Source organism: Leptonychotes weddellii, chromosome 6 (genome assembly GCF_054177405.1).
Source record: "Leptonychotes weddellii isolate Sample4059 chromosome 6, ASM5417740v2, whole genome shotgun sequence".
Taxonomy (NCBI): Eukaryota; Metazoa; Chordata; class Mammalia; order Carnivora; family Phocidae; genus Leptonychotes; species Leptonychotes weddellii.
The window spans coordinates 132,990,895-133,016,157 of NC_138374.1; the positions used below are offsets into that span (position 1 = coordinate 132,990,895).

The window sequence follows — 25,263 nt, forward strand, 5'->3', positions numbered from 1 at the left end:
ACAAACTGAGGATTGCTGGAGTGGAGGGGGGGTGGGAGGGATGGGGTGGCTGGGTGATGAACACTGGGGAGGGTATGTACTATGGTGACCGCTGTGAATTATGTAAGACTGATGAATCACAGACCTGTACCCCTGAAACAAATAATACATTATATGTTAATAGAAAAAGAAAAAAAGAAAAACAATGGGGCCGATGCTGCTGCATATGGTACATGGGGGATACAGAAAGAGATGGGGAATAAGACTGTCCTCTAAGGCCAAAACCACCAAGTCCCATCATCATGGACCAAATCAGAGGGACAGAATAAGCCCCATGACAGCAGATCGTGAAATGGAACCCAACCGAAAGATGATGTCAGTTGGAAGTGTGCGTGCATGGGGGTGGTGGGGAGGTGCAGGGATGGTCAGCCAGGAAACTACAGAAGTCAGTGATGAAGTCAAACCCTGGCAGAGTCTGTCGAACTGACCCCAGGACAGCATGAGCCCAACAAGGCCCCTACGAACATCCAAGGGACCCAATTATAGCCAGAGACCAGGAAACATTCTTGCTGCATGGTTAGCGGACTCACTCCATTACTCTATTTCATGCTCACTGAACCACCTCTAACCATCTTCCTTCCCACGTCACTTGCCTTAGAGAGAGAAAACATGCTTTTCAGGTTTGTCAGGCTAATGTGAGTTATCTGGCCTGGGAAACTGTTCCATGTCTCAAAGTGAATAAAGGAACTGGTGGTCTAGTCTATACATGAGCCTCTTTTGAGCTCTGTCGGTATGAGTCTTGGACTCTGGAATGCTGATTGCTCAGCACCTGGTCGGGGAGCAGTTGAGTGAGGACACCTGAGTGGCTGATTTCCCGAGGGGACTGGGTGCCGTGGAAGCTGACCCCGTGTCCCCAAGCCCTTCCCAGGAGGTCTGATGCAGGGATGCATGCAATGGGCATGGAGGCATCTTGTAATCTGGAAAGTGCCCCCACATCACAACCCCTACTTCATCAGATAGGACATAAGTGCCCTAAGCCACACGAAGGGCTGTCACAGGAAGGGCTGAGTAAAGTTACCTGACAAAGGTGACCAAAGCCAGGCTGGGACTCAGGCTGCCTGAGTCATGAGCTGGGGTTGCACTGGCCTCTGTTTTTTTCTGAGGGTAACTCTCGCTTTTAAATTCACACTGTCTTCATCCGTGATTTATTTAACTGGCTTCAGCAACTCTCCTGCTCAGGGACTCTTAAGGGGATGATATGCCAAAGACTGCCCCACGGTTAAGCACTGTGTGCAAGCATGTGCAGTGGGGGAGGGGCAGAAAAGACACCCTCCTCCTTCACCCCCTGGAGTAAGAACAAGATGGGGACTCCGGTCCCACTGTAGAGGTTTATCAAGTCAAAAACATTTAAGAAGTGATTACAAATTCCCTACTGCTTGTGAATTTTACCAATGGTATCATCATATTCTATTTTTTTTTCCTGTATAATTTCAACCTCATAGCCATAACACTTTCTAGAACCACCCCTGAAGATATTTAGGGAGCATAAGAGAACAAGTTTTGCTTTAATACATGGGAGACCTTGGGACGCCTGGGTGGCTCAGTCGTTAAGTGTCTGCCTTTGGCTCAGGTCATGATCCCAGGGTCCTGGGATTGAACCCCGCATCGGGCTCCCTGCTCGGCGGGAAGCCTGCTTCTCCCTCTCCCACTCCCCCTGCTTGTGTTCCCTCTCTCGCTGTGTCTCTCTCTGTCAAATAAATAAATAAAATCTTAAAAAAAAAAAAATACATGGGAGACCTCTGTAAATGTCCATTTGTTCAGAGAAAAAATAGGCTACCTGAGGAAGCAGTGAAACCCCCACCACTGCGTGGTGTCCAATCATACACTGGCTAATGTTTTTGCAAGGAGGACACAGAGCAGATTTAAATCTTTGGATTGGCAAGACGACTACCCTTCAACATCTCTCTCAACTACCTGATGCTCCAAGTTTATGTCACCTACGACTATGTACCTGTCTTTACCTTCCATAAGCCCCACGCTCAAGGTCTGCCTTGATACCCATCTGAATTAACAGCATCTTAGGTTCGGAACCAAAAGCAGCTTGAGAGGTCTATATAATGTTAGTGAGTGAGGGTTTTATACATTATACATGTATAAAACATGTATAATGTTTTATACATGTCGGTTTTATACACCAACATGTATAAAACAAGCTATCATAAATAAAAAAGGTACCAGCAGAGTCAAGAAACAGAGAAACAAAACGACTCCTCCTATATCCTCAATCCTCCAAAGCCCCTTTCCGTTTCTTTCTGGAAACACACACTCTCCCCTCTGCCAATATGCACACCTAGCTTTTCCCAGGGGTTAACATCATTCCTCCCACAACACGTACAAGTAACACAAAAACAGCCACGCGTTGAAGCAATGTACGCTCACTCTCTTGTGTCACCCCAGGTCAGAGGAACGCCCCCCAAATGGCTCAGTCCCTCCCCACCGCCCCCCACCCCCACCTTGACCACAGCACAGGCTTCCTGCACACAGAACAGCAGGGGCGGATGGGTCTTGAGGGACTATTCCAAGAGACGGGCTGAAGCAGCATCTACAGGACACACGGTGGGTTTGGGGGGGACTGAGGGTCGTTCCTGGGACAGAAGGGGACAGCTGCTAAGGAAACCGCCTCATCTACCCTCCTGCCAAACCCTCTTACTCATCATCACTTTGAATTTAAAGTATTTCCTAAGATCAAGACTCAAAGGTCCAGGTAACAAAATGCAAGGATGGCAGGAGATGGAGCCCTGTCACCCATGGGACGCCAGCACGTGAAGCCATGGGGATGACGAGGCCACTGGCCTCTACCTCATCTGTCTGCTGCAACTGTGGCCTCCCACCACTGTTGCTGCTCCGGGCACACCACTCCCCAGACGAGGAAGGATTCTGTCTACAGAGCGGCCTAGCAGGACAAAGCATCCCATGCCTACCTTCCCTTCCCCGCTCCTCACCAGCTGCTGGGTCAGAGCCCCTTACCTTCTTCTTCTTCTTCAGAATCACTTTCACTCCATCCACTGAAACCATAATGCTCACCTTCTTCTTCTTGATGTTCTTGGCTTTAAACTCATACTGCAGGGGGAGGAGAGAAAGAAGCACAATCCAGTTAGGTCAGCGCACCTGCCTGGCCCCGGCTAGCTCATGACCCGGAAGAGGGCCACAGACAGATTCTCGGGGGATGTAAAGGCAGGTGGGTGTCTCGGGGTCAGCACCCAGCCATCAGGGATGACCATGGAATGGGGTAATCCATCCTAACGAGATGAAGACCAAGCCTGCCTTCAAAACCTCATCAGAAACCCAGAACCTTCCCTCAAAAACTCATTCTGATGTTTAACGACCTCCACTAACAGGTTTTTCCTGTGTCTATGCAAATGCTGTGGAAACTCAATTCCATCTTCATTGAAGATTAAGAAGAGCTGGTACCAGTCTTCAAATCAGGGTTGTTGTTGGTTTTTTTTTTTTTTACATATTAAAAAATTATGAATTCTAAGTTATTCTCCGTAAGTTCAAGTCCCAAACTCCTTTATCTGTAGCTCAGTTTCCAAGTTTACCCACAGCCCTATTAGCCTGAAATACTCTAGAGAATATTCTAGGAAGGATCTAATGATAGTTACAAGGGAGGGTACTGCCTCACAACCCCTCTTGCTGATTCAACCACAGACCTACCCTGCTGACAGAAAATGGCCTCATCCTTATCCCCAGACTTTTTTCCATTACATTTGCTCATTCCTAGCCATTTCTTATGCCTGTGCAGACATCTGTTATGGCTGGTGTAATTCTACGTTTTCCTCACTGAACTTCATTCTGAGCACTTGTCCAATTTATTAAAGTCATTTTCATCTGGTCCCCATCTTGGGAGCAGCACTTAGCAAATTTCCCTGCCAAGCTAATGAAACATCTGGGCTACAGGTTAAACAATGATCATACAAGACCCAGAGCCAAGATCTCTACTCCAACCCACAGCTCCTCTTCTCTGGGACTTTTTATACCCAACATTCTCTCCCACCACACCACCAGCCAAGCAGCTCCTCACCTGCACATCTAGTACCTAATTATTTCTAACTAGTGTGTAGATAGAAATGAACCCAATCCATCCTAACAAGATGAAAACATAACCTACTTTGAAAATGTCACCAGAAATCCAGAACCTTCTATTGGCCAATACTCTGATTTTAAGGAATCAACTCACAGCTTCCAAACCTGTCTGCATTCTCTCCCTTCCCATGAAATCTGAGCCGATCTTACTCTGCTGCACAGTCTGTGCTGATGCCCCCTGGCTGGAGGCCTCCTATGGACAAGGACACGACCTAACCGAAGCAAGATATTTTTCTTTATATCGTCCGGCCCTCAGCCGATGTGAGTTTCCAGTGACAGCAACATACATACATTACTGCCCACTCTGGTGGTCACTCTTCCTACCCTGTCAACAGCTGTCCTTTTTACCAAGGGGAGCTCGAAAGAAAAGCAAACCAGAGCAGCAGACGTGCAGGAGAAAGAAAACGTCAAGCTCAGACTTTGCTTCGGAGCGTGTCTGACAGCACGGGAGAAGCGTGTTGGACCAGAGTGTGGCTCAGGGCCGGACCTCAGCCGTGCATGAGACCCCTCTCTAGGGGGGTGGCTGTCAGCTGGTGAAGGCTACAGCGTGTCTGGCGTGTGCTTCAGGACCTGGCTGTGATCCGCAGCGGGTCCCCAGACTGTGCCTACTACTCGGGTACAGTGCTCGACAAACAGAAATTACCTCGGGTGGGAGAGCCAGCACGGGAATCTGCAGGTCAGCCCACTTTGGCTCCATGCCCACCGGGACAGGTGAACCGGCTACATCTGACCACACCTGCGTTTACGTCTGCTCACTGGGGCTTTCGGTCAACACAACCTTCCGCGGTGCCTCCCGTGGCCACAAGTCACTAAAATCAGGGCTGTTCCTGCCAGCCAAAGGTGTGCAGAGGGGTGCATGTCAAAGAACTTGGGTGGGAGGTAAGAGCCTACGAGTCCCAGAAATGCCAGATATGGATGAAACCAGCCCTATACTGGTCAGTCCTCCATGGCTTATCTTTGGTTCCTTCCAGAAGTTCACTCACAAGCTCCACATACTTCCTCCTTCTGCTTTTCCAGCAGTAACATTAAGTATTAGGTGTCCACGTCTAGAAGGTACGACGACTCTCCCCCAGCCCGAGTTTTAGAGAGCACACTGCCTGCTAAACCATCTTAGAGGTCCTCTATTTCCAGAAGAATCTGGTAGCTGATCACGTCTTTCTTGTTGGGTCCACGTCTTTCTTGTTGGGTCTCTGGGACATTTTTAAGAATCAAGATCCCCCCTCCCCCACCGCCCCAGGCAAGGCTGGCAAGAGGCACCCGGCCAGCACCTGGCCTGCGTATCTGAAACATTATTTCTAGAGTTCGTGTCTTGACAAGCCATGGCTTTTAATACCCCGGTCTTAAGAAGTGAAGATGCAACTCAACGTCCTCTTCGGAACTGGAACACGCCTCTCATCCGATCTCTGTGCACAGCCTCCCAGATGGCTCTTCTGGGCTCTGTGGGCACAGGGCCCACCCGTGAGAGCATGACCAAATGGCTGCCCCAGAACCTCGCTGACGGTGACAATGCAGGTGTCCCTCCTGACAATAGCTGGTGGAATGCTCCGGAGTGCTTCCACACAGAGAGGGGCAAGACAGGCATGAAATGGGCCCCGTTATGGCTGCCAGTATCACCCGAGGGCCCTTTAGAAGAGCTCGTGGGCTGGACGCGTTCGGCTCCCCCTTCCCCCGGCCTGGTGCGCAGGTGTCTCAGACCCTTTCCAGCCCAAGAGGAAGTACTCCAATTGCAGGTCTGTTGGAAACTACAGAAATCAAAGGAAATCGAGTATCTGAACATGTGTAAATATTATCCTGAAACCGTTGGTTTATATGCCAACTGCGCTTGACTTGGACAACCCAGGTTATTGTGCTCACTGGGGGAGACAAGATGGATCTGGAGGCAGGAGACATAATGGGAAGTGACCAGGAGAACAGAGGGCAGGGGCTCACAGGGACGAGCCCTCCTTTTTCCCAGGCTGTGCTGCTCTGGGGGGGCAGGCAGGCTCAGGAGGAAGCGTCTGTGTCCTGCAGGATAGACATCGAGTCTGCTCAGGCTTTGCCAGGGGGCGAGGAACAAACAGGCCCGTCGGAGCCACCAGCCTCCCGCAGAGCCCAGGCCAGCTCTGGAGGCCACGCCAACAAGCCTGGCTCTCACCCTCCGCACAGCCAGGCTGACCTGATGTGTTTGCTTTGCCAGAAGGGGCCCCACCACAAGGCCAGATTAAGCCCTCCAGGAGCTGACCTTTTAGGGAACGAAACAATGTGTGTCCTGGACCACAAGCCGCTGACGAGAAAGACCGCGGTAATGAGCCAGCAACCTGGAAACAGAGCCTGGGGACCCTGTGTCGGAATGGCGTGCGTGCCAACCAGCGGGGCCCGCGAAGGGGGTGCTGGGGAGGGGGAGGTACTCAGGGGCAACGGGAGCCAGGAGGAAAGCTCAGAAAGCCACAGGGGATAATACCGCTGGAAGGCTGAGGGCGCCTGAGAACAGAGCATATCCTGAGTCCCTGGTGCTTCCCTGTCCCCCCGCCACCGCCCACCCCCCAGGTCCCGGGACCGCCTCCTGACCCCGTGTGTCTCCGTCGCCCACACTGGGCGTCTGCAAAGGGGCAGCAGGGGTCTGCACCAACTGAGTGTATCTAACGGAGGGACAAGCCCCGCCTGGGCTTGAGGCTGCACCGCAGACGCAGAAGTAACAGGTCTCTCTCAGGAGGCGGGAAGGGTCGGGGCTATACGCCCCCCAACCCCACACACAACAGTCTACTTCCATGACAATGTCGAGCTCCCTGAAGAACCCCTGGATTTTGTACAGGTTCCCTGGTTCCTCAGTCACCTTGTCTACTAAAGATTTGTCTGGGGATGTGCTCTCTCACCCGCAACATCCAAAGCTGGCCCCACACGCTCATTGGGAAATCCATTTTGCCCCACTCCTCCCCACTGTCCCCCCCACCCCCAGTGCCTACAGTTATGAGTCAAGATGCCCAGACACGACTTCAGCAGGAGAGGAGATTCAGTTTGCAAAAGCAGATAGGGATGCTCTTGCTGGGCGAGTCCTCGGCTTACATTCGGCTGTGTTCACTGTCCTAGAACGGGTCTGCCCGGCTTCCTGGGAGCGATGGCAGGGAACTGAACGGCAAGCTCTGGTCATGCCATCGGGCATTTTCATCACGTTCTGCCGGTAGTCTCGGTTTCACGAGCGCAAACCCATCTCTACAACCAAACCGTAAGCATCTCAACCAAAGGCACGGCCTTACTTACGGAGGTAGTAAGAACCTGAGGATGCCCATGGCCATAGCGGCATCCCTGACAAGAGCCAAAAGGTGGAGGCAACCAAAGTGCCTAAGAGTAGCCAACTGCAGAGAGACAGAAAGAAGGACGGTGGCTGTCAGGGCCTGGGGGAGGGGAGTGGAAGGGAGGAGGAGTTCGTGTTTCACGGGTATGGGCAGGGTTTCCGTTCTGGAAGCCAAGAAGGTTGGCAGATGGATCGTGGTGATGGCTGCAGGGCAATATGAATGCCATATGCAAACGCCATAGAGCGGTTTTTAAAGAACGGTGGAAGCGTTAAATGTTATGTATATCTTACCACAATAAAAAGATGAAAATCTGTAAACACAGTACAAAAATACATCCCTCATCACGCGGATCCACTTTAGCTCTGCTTGCCCATTTCTGTCCCTCTCCCACGTGCACGTGAAACATGCCACCCTCTTCCATTCTTCCGGTTGCTATTTCCTGTGCCTGGGATGCGCTCCCCCCACCATCTGCTTGGTGAGCTCCTGCTTCTGGAATTATCCTGGGAGCCGTCTGCACAGCAAAGCCTCACAGGTCCGCTTTCTGCTTCCTCCCATGGGGCTGGGCCATCAGCGTGGACATGACAGCCATCCGCAAGCCTCTAGAATCATTCACCACCAACTGGTTGTTTACTTTCCCACTAGGCCAGGCCCACCCCCTCAAGAACAAGAAATACAACCTATCTGTATCCAAGAAAATAGCACCAGGACACAAGAGGGTGATAAATGAGTGTCAAATAAATTCATGCAGTTGACAGTGGTTATTCACAGACCCTGAAAGAAACATGACACTGTACACAAGGGTAAAATAAATATTCCAGAAGTTAATTAATGAAGGAACAACTGAAGTTATTAAAACCTAGATTCCATCCTATGGGCATAAGAACTTTGAGAAGATCTGACTTCCTGAATTCTTCCTTATTCCATAGCACACTGCTAAGCATCTTAATTTTTGCTTGATCCATACCTCATTTAATAAAATAATTTAGCCTCCATTATTGGTCAAGGCTGTTCCCAATCATCTGATGGCACCGTCAGAGGTAAGGCATGGGGGAATGATCCTGCAGAGGAACCTCTGTTCTCTGGGCTGCCCCGCTTCCCTAAGTTCTGGCTCCTGTGCCTGCAGAGCCAAAATCTGAGGGACAGGGTGCTCAGGAACCATGGCAGCCCCTGACCCTGCTGGGTAGCTCAGTGACTTGCATTGCTCATTCATATGAAGCTATAGAAATGTGAGCAAGACACAACATCACTTGGCATCAGGGAAATACACAAGTCAAAACCACAATGAGATACCACCTCACACCAGTCAGAATGGCTAAAATTAACGACAGACGTTGGTGAAGATGCAGAGAAAGCGGAACCCTCCTACACTGTTGGTGGGAATGCAAGCTGGTGCAGCTACTCTGGAAAACAGTATGGAGGTTCCTCAAGACGTTAAAAATAGAGCTACCCTACAGCCCAGCAATTGCGCTACTAGGTATCTACCCCAAAGATACAAATGTAGTGATCCAAAGGGGCACCTGCACCCCAATGTTTATAGCAGCAATGTCCATAGTAGCCAAACTATGGAAAGAGCCTAGATATCCATCGACAGATGAATGGATAAAGAAGATGTGGTGCATGTATATATATATATACCCACACACACACAATGGAATACTACTCAGACATCAAAAACATTGAAATCTTGCATTAGCAATGACGTGGATGGAACTAGAGGGGATTATGCTGAGCGAAATAAGTCAATCAGAGAAAGATAATTATCAGATGATCTCACTCATAAGCGGAATTTAAGAAACAAAACAGGATCATAATGGAAGGGAGGGAAAAATAAAACGAAGAAATCAGAGAGGGAGACAAACCTTAAGAGACTCTTAATCATAGGAAACAAACTGAGGGTTGCTGGAGGCGGGGTGGAGGAGGGATGGGGTAACTGGGTGATGGGCATTAAGGAGGGCACATGATGTAATGAGCACTGGGTTATTAAATAAGACTGATGAATCACTGAACTCTACATCTGAAACTAATAATCCACCATGTTAATTAACTGAATTTACATTTTAAAAAGTGTACAAATCATAAAAAAAAAAATGTGAGCAAGACAAAGACCACAGTCGGTACTAAATCCAAATTTTGGAATATCTATGAGGTTTCCTGTGAACACTAGGTGGAGACATTTAGTTCCTAGCTATCAACCTCAAGCCCAGCATAACTCATTTTAGCAACAGACCTGTAAGTGAAAGTTGAGTGTAAATAAAATCTCTATAAGCGGCAAAATACTTAAAAGGAACCAGAGGAGCTTTTTTTTAAAGAAAGGAATATTCATTGCCACTGTATCATAAATGTAGAGTTTTAAGTATTTACCCAGCTCTGTAGACCAGGAGATCTAAAACTCAAGTTTTAAATTCCGCTTGGCATACCTGATTTTTTAAAAAAGCAAAAGTCCAGACCCAGCCCTCAGAGATGCTCATTCAGCAGATCTGGGGTTGGGCCAGAAGTTGGCATTTTTGGGGGGATACTGGCGGTAATACAGATCGCACCGTTGAGAAACACCACTCTAGGTCCCAGAAGCGTATTTAAGAACTCGTTCATATTTTCATTGGCATCTAGAGTCGCCTTAGACGAAATCAGTGTGTCTTGTTCATACAGGTACTATATTTTAAAGTATGGATACTACTCTTAATAATTAAAATACAGATTCTTATAAAGGCACCACTGCTCTTTGCTGTCATCCATTTCCTAAATCAAAGGCAGCTAAAATTACAACTATTATATAGGGAGAGAATTCTGCTGTGTGGTTCCTACATTGCATTTTATGCATTTTTGTAGCTCTGAAATATTTCAATAACAAAGTTTCAGGGGAATGCTTGTGCTTGAAATGTTTGGGACCACAACCATTGACCAAACATCGCATCTTAGGAACGAAGAAAGCCACTGCCCAAAGACGGCCCCCAGAAAAGTTCCTCAGCTTCATGAGCAGAAAACCTGAGTCTGGAAGCCGCTTCTTCTGACCCCTGCCCTGTCCTCTTGGTATTGCCCAACATCTGTTCTTTTCACAGGCTCTAGCAAATGAAGTGATTCATCCATTCCTCCATGCATTCAATATACATGTAATGAGCTCTCTGGTGTGCAGGCAACCCATCTTACAACAGAAAGAAAAGGAGGAAGAATTAGAAATTGACTTCACAGAATCTGGAACATTCTCAGGCTGCTCAGTGGGAAGCCTGCAATGCCTCCCTCCCCCACCCACCACCCAATTCTTTCCCACACCACTCGCGCTGGCTGCTCTCATTTCCTCTGTTGCTTCCTACCCTGTTCCACACCCAGGGACACAGGTCAGCGACCCGGGAAGGGCGCAGAATGCCAACGAGGTCACGAACACATGGCAAAGGGGCTCTCTGAACGTAGGCGGGCCTTTGCGGCAGGAAATACCCAAGTTCTTGCTGTCTGGAACATCGAGGAAGGGGTGAGAGAGGTCGATCCTGACACAGGCGTTCCGGGGGAGGGAGGCATCTGCAGCATCAGGAGACCGGCAAGCTGGCTGAGAGCGAAGCCTACAGGCACCCGGACGGCAGGCAGCAGCAGAGCCTCGAGTGTGGGCCATCTGGGGGCTGCGTGCTCAGGGGAGCCTGTGAGGGCGACTGGTCCCCGGGGAGAGAGGAGGAGACAGGCCCTGGACCACAGCCATCACCGTTTCTGGCCGGGAGCATGTGGACAGGTCACGGGGGGCTGGACAACAACCCAAATGATTAAGGGGCCCGAGGGGGTGACTTATGGAGCAGGGTAAGTACCAACACTAAGAGTAAGCCAGTGCTCTCAGGTTGCTTTCCCCTCTGCCGGCTCTAACGGCCCGTTAAAAGTACCTGTTAGAACCTTTGTAGCACAGATCGAGGCAGAGGTGGGTGAAGAGCCAGAAATAAAGCAGCAGCCCTGACTATGACCCCTAGGACCCGTTCTGTCTTCCCCTGCGGTATCCAACCCAGGCGCTCCTCTGGACGGCTGTGGCTCGGAATCAGGAAGACAGGAACATTAAAGCAGCCCTTCAGAGGAAGAAAGAAAAATGCTTCAACAGTGTAACTCGTACACACACACACACGCGCGCGCACAACCAGGAGTAGAAGTCTGCTAGTATTTAGGAGAGCCGTGAATCGAGGATTTAGGGTTTTCTTCCTCAGACCAAAATGGGGTTATGAGACAATAATGAATCCTTCTATCTCTCTAAGGATAGTATCTTTAAAAGAAGGCCATCGATCATGCATTGTGACCACCCCAGGCAACCTCATCATGCGCCGTGTGCATCCCACACCCACCTTGCAAAGTTAAATGAAACCTTTCACGTCAAGGGTTCTGAGGTCCCCTGAAGAAGGCACACTTGTACTCTTAGCTCTGTGACCTGGGGCAGAACACTTAACCTCTCTGGGAACCATCCTTCCCTGCTGTGAAATGAGGGTACTGGGCTGGATTACGTCTGAGACCTGCCCCAGTTCTCAGCGTGACTCCATACAATCCAGCCTTCAGAGCCCTTGCAGCAAGCGTTAGGGGGATGGACCCACACGCAACCCAGAAGCAAGGGAAGAGGATGGAAGGGAGAAAGCATGCAACGGACAGGGGAGGGTTCTCAACGGGAGAACAAATTATTAGGGTTTTGCCCAGAAAGCTGGGGGAGGGGGTTGTTACATTCTTTAGGGTTTTGACAAAAGTGAAAAGCAGAGGGGGCAGAGGCTGAACCTCATCCTGGCCACCAGCACTGAAGGTTCCAAAAAACCAAGAGTAGAAATGGGAACCCCAAGAAAGACCAGGAGCATAGATCTAGCACTGGGCTGTAAGAATGAAGAAAATGCGCAGATAAAATTCCTGTAGAGACTGAGAAGCAGAATAAATAAGTGGTCTCTCAATCCCCTGCTTTCAACGAGGACAGTGCAGGTGAGCACACAGGATGCTGCAGTTGGAGAAGCCTACCTCGTACCAGAGAGCCAGGCAGAACCAGGGCACAGGAGCTAGAAGGGAATTTGGAGGTCAGGTAGCCATTCATGGGGCTCCCCCCTTCCCCGCCTCTCCTAAGTCTCTGTTCCAGGACTCTCCCTCCTAAGCTTGGACCCATCAGCACAGTGCAGAGGTGAGGAGAGATTTGAGAAAACTGTTTGCACTTGCCCACGAGGGTCGGACGTTTTCAGGTTTTAGGGGGGAAACAGTGGGCAGAACAGGTGACTGCGATGAATGTTCGGGGTATAATGAAAGACAGGAAGAAGGGTCACTCTTGGGAGACCTGAAGATACTACTTGAGAAGGAGAACTGGGAGGGTACTTGGAGTAATGGTGTTGTCTCTGTCAAGTGATCATTCAGCCTTTAAGAGGATAGTGGCGGTTGTGTTTGAAAAGCAGTTTCTCACAATGAGTCTGAAATCTACTCTCAGAAGCTTCCACTTACGATTCTTTAAAGTGGTGCTTCTCAAACCTAAAGGTCCATGTGACTCACCCGGGGATCTTACTAAGTCACAGCCTGGGGAGGCGGGGGTGGGGCACGGATGCATTTCTAACAAGGTTCCAGGTGGTGCTGACGCTACGGGTCCACGGACCACACTTTGAGTAGCAAGGCTCTAGAACCAGAGTGCATACATCCAAAAGGTATTCGGAAACCTTAACTGTCTGAATTAATGATCTCTAAAGGTTTTTTGGGTTTTTTTAATGCTAATATTCTATGATTCCTACCGATTGTAACGTCAATATCCTGATTACATAAAAACTGAGACAGGGTGTTCCTCATGAACAGCCACTTTGATGGCCAAAAATCAAACTCTAATATGATAAAAATGATTACAAAAAACAGTATCCAGAGCACAAGTTCCCAGAAAGGAGGGCAATCTGAAGAGTTACTGACTTGTTTCCAAGCATAATAATTTCCTACTGTCAGCAGGTGGCAATATTTCCTCCAGGTCCAAGGGATTGCAAAGTGCAGCAAAGGTTCTCCACCTTGGCTGTGCAACAGGACCACTTGGGATGCTGACAAAATACTAGTATCTGGCTCCCACCCCCAGAAATTCTGATTTCATTGGTTTGGTGTGCAGCCTGGACACTGTGATTTTCAAAAGCTCCCTAGGTGATTCTAAGGTACTAGAGTAAGATGTCGCAAACCCAGAGGAACCAAGAGGCAAAGAGGGGTTAAGAGGTAAATGCTGGCCATCCCATCATCAGACGCATCACATAATCTCCATCCCATTTCATCGATCCTTCCAGCCCATTACCAACAGGTTACAGGTTGTTATACAGAATTCCTAGGCATGACACCAAAAATATCCAGCAAAGAAAACATTTTGATAAATTGGACTTCATCAAAATTTTTTTTAAAAACTTACTCTGTGGAAGCCAGTTTGAAGTGAATAAAAGGACAAGCTACGGACCAGGAGATGTATTCGCAAGTTACACATCTGACAAAAGACACATCCAGAATATCTAAGGAATACTCAAAACTCATTAAAAAAAATTCCAAGTAAAAACTGGGTGAGAGACAAACAGAACTTCATCAGAGGACATAGGAAGGCAGAGAAGCACATGAAAAGAAGCCAACAAGGTTTGGAGGTTGGGTCAGAGTTGCTGTGTGACAGGAGGAACCATAACCATAGTGACTCTTGCTTAGGAAAGGAGGGTACAAAATTATTTTTGTCCATTGGAACTTCTGAAGTCTACATCTTGAGTGTCAGGGTCTACTGAGACGCGTCCAGACCTCATCACAGCTCCCTAAGAAATAGCATAGTCCCCCAAGGCAGGAATAACGGCTTCCCATGATAAGATGCTCAATGTCATTAGCCATCAGGGAAATGCAAATGAGACCACAATGAGATCCCACTCCGTACTAATTAGAACAGCTAAAGTAAAAAAAAAAAAAAAAAGAAAATGCTACCACCACCAAGCACTAGCGAGGATGGAACACAACTGGGCCTCTTGTATGCTGCTCTTGGAAAATGTCAAGTAACACACCCATTCTGGAACACTGTTGTGCAGTTTCTTGTAAAGTTAAACATACACTTACCATATGGCCAGCAATACCTCAGCTAGGTGTTTACCCTCGAGAAATAAAAACTTAGGTTCCCACAAAAACTCGTACATGAAACACTAGCAGCTCTATTTCTGATCACCAAAATTAGAAACAACCCAGATATCCTTCCAACAGGTAAATAAACTGTGGTACATCTACATAATGGAATACTACTCAAGAGTCGTAAGGAAAATATGTAGTTCAAGTGTGATGTGTATCGTTGTTATTAAAAAAAAAAAATCACAGGTGGGAATGCAAACTGGTGCAGCCACTCCGGAAAACAATATGGAGGTTCCTCAAAAAGTTAAAAATAGAGCTACCCTACGACTCAGCAATTGCACTACTAGGCACTTACCCAAAGAATACAAAAATACTAATTCAAAGGGATACATGCACCCCTGATACTTAGAGTGGCAGCATCTACAGTAGCCAAATCATGGTAACAGCCCAAGTGTCCATCGACTGATGAACAGATAAAGAAAATGTGGCGTATATATACAATGGAATATTACACACAGCCATCCGAAAGAATGAAATCTTGCCATTTGCAATGACATGGATGGAGCTAAAGGGTAGCATGCTAACTGAAATAAATCAGTGAGAGAGACAAACACCATATGATTTCACTCATATGTGGAATTCAAGAAACAAAGCAAATGAGCAAAAGAGACACAAACCAAGAAACAGGCTCTTAACTCTAGAGAACACACTGCTGGTCACCAGAGGGGAGGTGGGTGGGGGGATGGGGAGAACAGGTGATGGGGATTAAGGAGGGCTCTTGTGATGAGCACCTGGTGATGCACGCGAGTGTTGAAGCACTGTATGGTGCACCGGAACCTAAGACTACACTATGTGTTTACTAACTGGAATTTAAAAACTTAAAAAAAAAAAAAAATCACAGGTAAATTGGTTGGAGGGTTAAAAAAAACCTAACATATGAAAATGAACTACTGATTCCCACAAAATCTGGAAGCACCTCAAAGACATTATGCTTTTGCAATGTCCACAATAGCAAACTATGGAAAGAGCCTAGAAGTCCATCAACAGATGAATGGATAAAGATTGGGGTGGGGTGGGGTGGGGTGGGGGTGTGTGTGTGTACCCATACATACAATGGAATATTATGCAGCCATCAAAAATTTGAAATCTTGCCATTTGCAACGACGTGGATGGAACTAGACGGTCTTATGCTGAGCGAAATAAGTCAATCAGAGAAAGATAAGTATCATATGATCTCACTGATATGAGGAATTTGAGAAACAAGACCGAGGATCATCGGGGAAGGGAGGGGAAAATGAAACAAGACAAACCAGAGAGGGAGACAAACCATAAGAGACTTAATCTCAGGAAACAAACTGAGGATTGCTGGAGTGGAGGGGGGGGTGGGAGGGATGGGGTGGCTGGGTGATGAACACTGGGGAGGGTATGTGCTATGGTGAGCGCTGTGAATTGTATAAGACTGATGAATCACAGACCTGTACCCCTGAAACAAATAATACATTATATGTTAATTAAAAAAAAGACATTATGCTTTGAATGAAAAAGGCAGTCTCAAAGGTTATATCGTGTACAAGTCCAGTTATAGGACAGTCTCAAAAAAGGTAAAACTGGTGACAGAGAACAAATGGATAGTTGCCAGCAGTTAGGGCTGGGGAGAGGGTACAGCCTTGAAGGGACAGCACCACGGAGAGGAGGGGGTGACGGAGACAGTTCTGCACCCTGACTGTGGTCATGGCTATAAGAGTCTATAGGCTAAAATTCATAAAACTATACCATAAAATCTATTTTACCCTGTTAATTTTAAAAACTAATGAAATTTAAAATTTTTTAAAATAGTTCAAATTTTAAATTTTAAGTTAATTTAAAAAAATAAAATGAAAACCAAAATGCTGGATGAAACATCAGGATGGGGGGATACCTCCGACGAACTCCTCTTCAGGAGACCTCCACACGCACCTCCAGGGCGGGAACAGACTGTGAGGAGCACTGTTCCCACCGCAGAGCAAACGAGAGAGAGTTCCAGACCCTCGCCCTTGACCTGGGAGTACAGGCCGGGAGAACCTCACACCAGCCTGAGGAGATGGGGAAGACCTCCCAGCCACAGGACTCCCCCTACCCCCGGCTCACGCATAGCCCGCCCAGACACCTGCTGGATCGCTGGGCTGGGGCGACGGACACCCTCAAGGTCACCCCACTGCTTGCATCCAGGGTCAACTCTGGTAACCTGGCACCTTCGGGAGGCCATTTCTGCGGCCCTGGGGGCGGACACCCCTTCCCTCTGGGAACTGTCATCAAGACTGGACATGTCTCTACAAACCCTGGTGCTCAGGGCCCAACTCCAACACTGCAACTGCACTCCACCACAATCCAAATCTTCTTGAAACACTACATATAACAGGTTCTGACCAATAACTTTATGTAAAAATGCACTGCCTAAACAAGAAACTCAAAACCCAATATTCAACATTTTCTGCCAACTGACCGGAAGTGGCCAATTTCCCTTCTACCAAACTACTCCCTGACACAAACCTGTCTAAGCTTGATTCTTCAGAGCCCTGGGCTTGGGAGAGAGCCTCAAAGACCCCTCCTCAGGGCTGAGAAACCACACAGGCAGAAATGTGCAGCCCCCCACAACCTGCAGCCTACAGCTCTCATGTTTAATATGTTGGGGTTCCACATAATATTGTTTGACAAATGAGTTCTTAACTTTTTAAAGATTTTATTTATTATAGAGCGAGCGAGAGCACATTAGCCGGGGGGGGAGGGGGAGGAGGGAGAGGGAGAAGCAGACTTCCCACTGAGCAGGGAGCCCAATGAGGGGCTCCATCCCAGAACCCTGAGATCATGACACCTCAAATTTTTCTTTTAGAAAGTTATGACCTTGGGGCACCTGGGTGGCTTAATCAGTTAAGCATCTGTCTTCAGTTCAGGTCATGATCTTGGGGTCCTGGGATCGAGCCCCACATCGGGCTCCCTGCTAAGCAAGGAGTCTGCTTCTCTCTCCCCCTTTGCCCCTCCCTCCCACTCGTGCGCTCTCTCGAATTAAAAAAAATAAAAATTTGAAAGTCACTGACCTACATGAAGTACTATGTTGCAACCATTCAAATGCACTGTGGTTTATTCACTGTCTATTCTGAAGATACCCAGGATTTTTTGGGGGGAGGGGGGGTCTGCACCATTACTTACGTAATTACTACCTTAAAACTCCCTCAGTCCCTTTATGGATCCAAAGTATTCTCTTAAGTTCTCCTTCAAATAGCACTTCCTAAACACCCGCCCTGACTACCATAACCTGAAGGAATTTCTTCCATACTGCTATGGCAATTAGCACTTGGGGGACTGGTTTTGTAACAATGCTATATATAAAATGCATCTAACACTCTTAACTTGGAACATGTCCTTTCTCATCTTCTCAACCGGACTAAGTTCTCTGAAGGCAGGTGCTATGTAGGTTCAGCTTTATATCCAATGTAGCATCTATTATAGGATTTTCAGCCAAATAGAAGGACTTGATCTGACAATGTAGAAATCGCACTCTGGCCGCAGCATTGAGAGGCCGGGGAGGAAGCAAGGAACGCTCCAAGGAGACCAGCTGTCCCACACTACCCACACCTACAGGCAGACAGATCCCACGCAGGAGGAATACCGCCAGGGGGACAGGCTCTTGGCTAGCCGCCATTTAATTCTGGAGAAAGACAGTCTTCTCAATACAGCCAAGTTCTCCCTCCATTTATTTTTCCTTTTTAAATATTTGGTTATTCTAATGGCTATCAAAAGGATAGTCACAGACCATCAAATCTGAGAACATAGGTTCATGCCCCTGACTCCCGAGCCTGACACTTTGAGAAGTTACTTGAGTTCAGGAAACACACACAGACTCTGCCTGTTTGACCTATTTCTCTGTTCCTAAGAGCTTAACAACTTTTAGGAAATCAGGCTACTGACTGGACCACAGGTAAATTGCATACTTTCCTACTTTTTCAAAGGAAAATTGAAAAAGGAGAAAGAACAGTAGCTATGGAGCCCCTTAGAAAATTATCTCGGTCACCCTGTTCGTAGCAATCACCACATTGTGAATCAAATCAAAGGCTCTTCTATGACTAAGTTCCAAAATAATATGTCATCTTAACAATTTATTGGCTTGGAATCATTGTGCCAAAAAAGAGAACTATTTTTCTCCAGGCTAAAATGAGCTGAGTTCCTTTTATTTCTTCCCATCCCTTTCCTGATCAGGATGATACTCAGTTGTGACCAATTACATTCAGACCACCGCTCAAAAATGAACACTGATTTTTTTTTTCAAACTTGAATGTGTTTATCCATTCCAGTTCCCAAAATATCAGCCATGATCTCTTTCTTAAAATGTTTCAAATTATTCTCAAAAAGGTGTACAAAAGTCCCTCGTTTCATATCTCTGTATATTTCCACTCCCCCTCCAGCCACTGCGAAGATAAAAGGAGATCCAATTTTAAAACAGGGACATTATATTTGATACTGAATAATTAAGATAACCAAGGGTCTGGTAAAGGGGTATTTTACCATGAGAAACTGGCTGCAAGATGACTGGCTGTTCCCGAATTCAACGGACTTAAATGACAGAGGAGTCCTCCCTGGTGACAGATGGTGGCCGCTTCTAAGGGGGAGAGGGGCAGCCCTATGGGCGGCTGCATTTGGACTCGGACTTGATCCCAGAGGTGCCTTGGTTCGCCTGGGTCGGCCTGGGGTACTCAGTGGGTCCTTTCAATGTGGAAACTTAAATCAATTTGGAAATTTTTCTTGTATTGCTTCTTTGACAATTTCCAATTTATTGTTTCTGCTTCAGAACTCATCAGATGTTGACCTTCCTAGAGTAGGAAGGTCAAATCCAAGAATCAGTCTTTTCTCTCTATCTGTTCTAACTTCTGGCTGCCTTTTTTCCTGAAATTTTTCAACCTTTCTACTTTTAGTTTGATTGTCATTTTTAATTTTGGAGCGTTCTCTGATTATTTCTTTTTCATAGCATCCTGTTCTTATTTTAGGACGTAGTGTCTTAATTTTCTAGGGGTTTTTGGGGTTGTTTTTTCAGGTTCCTTTCTCATCTCTGCTGTGTCTGTTTTCCTCAGCTTCCTCCTTCCCTTTATTTTGGTCTGTATTATATTGGACAGTTTCCTCAAAGGTCTCATGATTTGGGGCAGCCTGCCCCTATTTCAGAAGGAGGAAGTCAAAAGCTGACTGGAAGTGCTCTGTGCGGGGGTGGGGCTGGTCACCAGGAAGGCCTCACTGACCAGGGAGCTTCGCTGCAGACTGATGAGGACGCAGAGTGACCTTCTAGTTGCAGAAACCAAGTGTCAAGGCCTAAAGATCTTTTCTCTGGGACCATTCAGTTTCTCCAGAGAAAAAGCTTACCATCAATATTCCAGAAACAGGAGGGGGAGCTCTAGAGTTCCACCAGTTAAATAAGGCGACTTCTACTTATGAACTTTTTTTAATTTTTATTTTTTGAGAGAGAGCACGTGCGTGCACGTGATAGAGGGGGAGAGGCAGAGGGAGAGGAAGAGAGAGAATCTCAAGCAGACTCCCTGCTAAGCTCAGAGTCTGACGGGGGGTGGGGGGCCCGCTCTCGATCTCAGGACCCTGAGATCATGACCTGAGCCAAAAATCAAGAGTCAGACACTCTACCCCCTGAGCTACCCGGGCACCCCTACTTACGAACTTTTTAAAACTGTGGTACCTTACCCTGCTTTTGCAACAACTGGTACCCCTATGTCTTGAGTCTGTCCAGAGTTTTCCCACATCAGTCAACTGACCTGTCACCTGAAGTTGCCTCTGTTCGATTAAAGCCATCAACACACCCACGAATTCCATCTTTTAAAAAGTCATTGAAATCTTTTTGTTGACTCTTTCCTCTCCCGTTCTCTGTTATTTCAGTGAGGCTTCAGAAGAGAGGGGAGATGAATACATACAGCTAATCCACCAGGTTTCATGACCATTCCCTAAGTCTGAGAAAATTCTACAGGATTCTCTGAACCAATTTGAGTGATGTTAAAACTAACAGAAGCAGCCTCTTCCCTCTTGAAATATTAGTCTGGAAGTACCGTTATATTAATGGCACCGACAGAAGCTCTTTGACCCATCTGCTAGTGTTTCCACTTACTGCAGGCTTACCACACACAGTTCTCTTTATTTGGCTGTGTCGAAAGTCCCTGTAATTACTCACTGCGTGTCATTATGATCTGTCTATATCTGTCTGATCCCGGTCACAAGAGGCAGACAAGAACAGGACGGACCACCCCACCACACTGTGCTACAGGAGAAAGCAGCTCTCATGCACAGGACCTGGTATCCCAATGTAAGGACACCATCCCCTTCAGAAACTGTAAGAAGGGTGTCAGTCTTCTACATGCCTTCCTAAGAAGCCACGTCACCACCAACTTGACTACGGAAGAGCCGTCGGGACATTGTGGCCTAACATTCCATGGCCCACTGCTGAAATGTGTGTCCTTGAGGAAGAAAGGGACAAAAGACCAGAACTCCAAGCATCCTGGTGAAATGTTTCAACAATTAATACATTCTTCTATCAGGACTAGTTAGAAACCCAGCACTCAACAGAAGGCAATGCAGATTATTCCAGAATATGAAGACAGACAGCCCTCCGGTCAAGGAGTTCAACAACAAAAGGAACCGTATGTTTGAGACTCAGGAGTGAGGAAAGGCCAAGAACCAGAAGACAGACAAAGAGATTAAAACGTCATCTTCCTATAGCCATGTGAGAAGCGCTGGTAAAGGTCAATTACCATCAGGTGTCAGTATCAGCAGACTGGAAGAGAATTTAAAAGGGAGTAATTTTCTTAGCAGGCAATTCATGGTTATGGTACCTTCCTGGGAAGCACCAGAACTCGTCTGGCATTTCCGTACCCATCCCACCGTCTTGCTGACATTCTATTACTGGCGTTTCTCTTTCATGGTGAACTCTTTACTTGTTTGATATTTTGCTTCCTGAATAGAAGTGGAGAAGTAGTTGGACTCAAGACCTAGTTTAGCAATAAAAGCGACAAGGCCTACCAGCTGGGCTGGATATCGACCAGGAGAATGAGCTGGGAACCGAGAGGGAGGTTTCTCTAATATTTGCACAACTGTATACACAGTGTGCCTGGCACTGGATCAGGATAACTGCAGTAGAAAAAGACCTATGGAGGAAGGGCTGGATTCTGGGCAGGACAATTCCAAGGGGTCTTTGAGAAATACAAGAGGACAGGTCAAGTAGGCAGTGGGGAAAAGAGGTCTAAGCCTGAAATATAAATTCTGGATTGCCTGTGTATAGCTGTGAATGTAAGGAGATTACCCAAGGAGAAAGTAAAGAGTGAAATAACTCCAGTCTTTACGGACTAGAATAGGAGGGTCCACTTCTCTACGAAACCGTAGGAAAACGCCATTTTGTAGACCAAAATGGTGGACTACCAGCAATTTCTATATGGTCCAATCCAATAGAAAGAATGGCCAGAGAGGGTAAGATCAGGAGAGTATATGATGTATTGTGTAAACCAAAAAATTTAAGAGACAATGATGGTCAGTGGCGACAATGTTCCTGAGAAATTTGGGAGGATGACTGAAAACATCCAACACACTTGGAGAGAGTGATCACTAGTTTCTTCAACAAGACTTACTCTGGCAGAAACACTGGGGCTGGAAGTCAGTTCAAGATGAGAGCGTGCTGAGAACTGTGGGGTATGGGCAGCAAGTGAGCCATTCTTCTCAATATCAAACAAGATAATATATCTAAAGAGATTAGAAGGGTGCCCGGCTCATTTAAAGGATTTGATAAATGGGTTAAGTGATTAAGTGTTGTTTTTTTAATGCAACTAGTAAGATTACTGGTCGCTCTAAGCCTCCCACGGCACTTTAAACAAAGCTTTGTACTTAGCTGGTACTCAATAAATATTTTGGATGTGATCACTGTTAAGCAGGAACAAAGGGATGCTAAATCATTCTATTCTACATAATTTGCAATTAAAAGTAGCTATAAATTCTTGGTGAACCAGATGCCCTATTTTCCCTTGTAAAAATATAAGCTAATCTAAATAGGATTCTGTATTCTTCATTCCTTCATGCTACAAATTAACAAAATCTTCTATTAGAATATCACTAGATTACTACCATGATGAAACTACTTGCCTACACACACACACACACACACACACACACACACAGGAAATGTGGCCTAAAAGGGAAACTGGTTATATTTTGTGACACAATTCACTGTTGTGAGATTTAATGAGGATACCACTGAGCGCCTCCGGCATCTGAAAACAAAGCTGATCTTGGAATCAGGAGCTGCTCTTTGCTGTGGTCAATGAAAGAAAGAGAGCTTCTGGAATATTCCAGAAAATACACCGGCCACAGGTTGGTATTCCTTTGGTTTATATTCATAGAAATCAATGCTTCTCCTATCCACAGGTACAATTTTGCAGCTTGAAGGACCCCATATCTAGCCACCATGCAGAGTGAAAGGTAAAGTGAACCTCAGAAAACCAAAGCAGGTGTGGGCTCCTGAAGGGGTCTTTATATACTTCCCTCTAGGGCAACCCCAGGGTGATTTACACTTTCTGCATTACCTGGAATGGTCTTTGCCCAGCTACAGCTTTCTCTATCAGGCAGGCCTCCTCTTCCACACACCCTCTCTCTGCCAAACACACATACATTCATTCTATAAGGCCCAACCATTCTGGGTCCCCCCAAATAAGAGTTGCCCCTTCCTCTGAATTCCTAGCACTCTTTGTCCGTAATTCAATTTCAGCATCTAATACATTAGGTTGCAGTTATGTGTTTAGTGGTCTTTCCCCAGCTCTATCTTCAAACGGGACAATGTGCCTAACAAAGCTGAGATCTGGGACACACTTGTCTTACTTCATTCTGAACACCTGACACATAACTGATAACAAATGGTTGTTGGATGGATGCTATTTTTCTAACCAATTCAGTAACCTGATTTAATGCATCAAATTAGAAGGGAAACAAGCCAGGGGTGGTAGCTTTTTTTTTTTCCTCCTATGGCTGCTGGAACAAATTACCACAAATTTAGCGGTTTAAAAATGCCACAAATTGGGGCACCTGGTGGCTCAGTCGTTAAGCATCTGCCTTCAGCTCAGGTCATGATCCCAGGGTCCTGGGATTAAGCCCCACATCAGGCTCCCCGCTCTGCAGGAAGCCTGCTTCTCCCTCTCCCACTCCCCCTGCTTGTGTTCCCTTCTCTCGCTGTGTCTCTGTCAAATAAATAAATAAAATCTTAAAAAGAAAAAATAAATAAAATAAAAATGCCACAAATTTAACGTCTTACAATTCTGGATACCAGAAGTCTAAAATGAGTCTGCAGAGTTGCATTCCTTCTGGCAAAATCGGGTTTCTCCACTTTTTCAGCTTCTGGAGGCTACCTGCATTCCTTGGCTGGTGGCCTCTTCCTCATAAGCCAACACTTTGAAACCTCTGACCCTCCTGCCCCTCTCTCATACAGACCCCTCTGATGATCGTGGGCCCACCTGACAATGCAGGAGAAGCTCCCATCTGGAGATGCCTAACTAATCCCATCTGCAAAACTCCTTTTGCTGTATGAGGTGGCACCTGGACAGGGGATGTCTGAGGGGCTGTTATTCAGCGGAGCATAGTAGCATACAGACAGCTGCAAAAAGCAGGTGCCAGCAACCTAAAAACAAGGGACAAAACAGAAAAAGGTGGAAAGTCAAGGGAAACTCAACAACAAAAAATGGAGCAACCTCTGTCCTCTAAAGCGGGAATAAATTAGCACTGCGCCACCTCGAGGACCTCTGACGGGGGGTTGGGGGGGCACTTCTTTGTCTTGGGATCCAATATTACCAACAATTCAAAACAATGACTTTGAGTCATGGGGAAAAAAAAAGTTCATTTCATTCTGTAAAGTTTAAGAGAAAGCATGAGGGATCATGAAATTATTTCAATTAAATGATCATCAATATTTTGAAAGGTAAGACTCCGAGGGGGAAGCTTGAGTTTCCTGAAAATTTTACTTATATGGAAAATCTTATTCTCTGATGCCAAATGGGATTTATGTTATGTTACAGACCTTATATTTGGGTCCCTCCAAAATTCCTATGTTGAAATCTTACCTGTTCTTGGGATGGTATCAGCATGTGAGGCTTTGGGGAGATGATTAGGACATAAGGGTGGTATCCTCAAGAACAGAATGAGTGCCCTTATTTTTTTTAAAAAGACCCCAGAGAGCGCCCCCGCCCTCCCTGCCAGGAAAGGAAACAATGAGAAAATGGCTCTTTGCAAGCTGGGCAAGGGCTTTCATCAAACCTGGCCACGTAGCACCCTGATCGTAGACTCCCAGCACCCACAACTGTGGGAAGGAGATTTCTGATGGCATTACAGCAGCTGTACTTCTGTCCAGCACAACTGAACTTACATATCCAAATAAATGTTAACTCTCCAAGTGGTCGCCCTGGGAACACAATAAATTTTAATAAATAATTCCTGCCTGAAACTTTGAGGAAATCTCCCTTTAAGAAGTTACTTTAGGGGCGCCTGGGTGGCTCAGTTGGTTGAGCGACTGCCTTCGGCTCAGGTCATGATCCTGGAGTCCCTGGATCGAGTCCCTGGATCAAGTCCCGCATCGGGCTCCCTGCTCGGCGGGGAGTCTGCTTCTCCCTCTGACCCTCCCCCCTCTCATGTACTCGCTCTCTCTCATTCTCTCTCTCTCAAATAAATAAATAAAATCTTAAAAAAAAAAAACTTAGGGGCGCCTGGGTGGCTCAGTTGGTTAAGTGACTGCCTTCGGCTCAGGTCATGATCCTGGAGTCCCTGGATCGAGTCCCGCATCAGGCTCCCT

General features: G+C 46.8%; 1 protein-coding gene across 10 annotated transcripts in view; it reads right to left on the bottom strand.

Annotated features, from left to right (window-relative positions):
- NOS1AP (nitric oxide synthase 1 adaptor protein) overlaps window positions 1–25,263 on the bottom strand; it is a 255,913-nt gene that overhangs the window by 65,991 nt on the left and 164,659 nt on the right. For 9 of the 10 annotated variants that reach the window (XM_081825245.1, XM_081825244.1, XM_081825243.1 and 6 more), the window contains one exon: window positions 3,007–3,099. In XM_081825245.1, the coding sequence (XP_081681371.1) occupies window positions 3,007–3,099 (93 nt within the window). Of the gene's footprint in view, window positions 1–3,006; window positions 3,100–7,164; window positions 7,193–25,263 lie in introns of those variants that run through there. The other variant, XM_081825250.1, reaches the window with a different exon arrangement.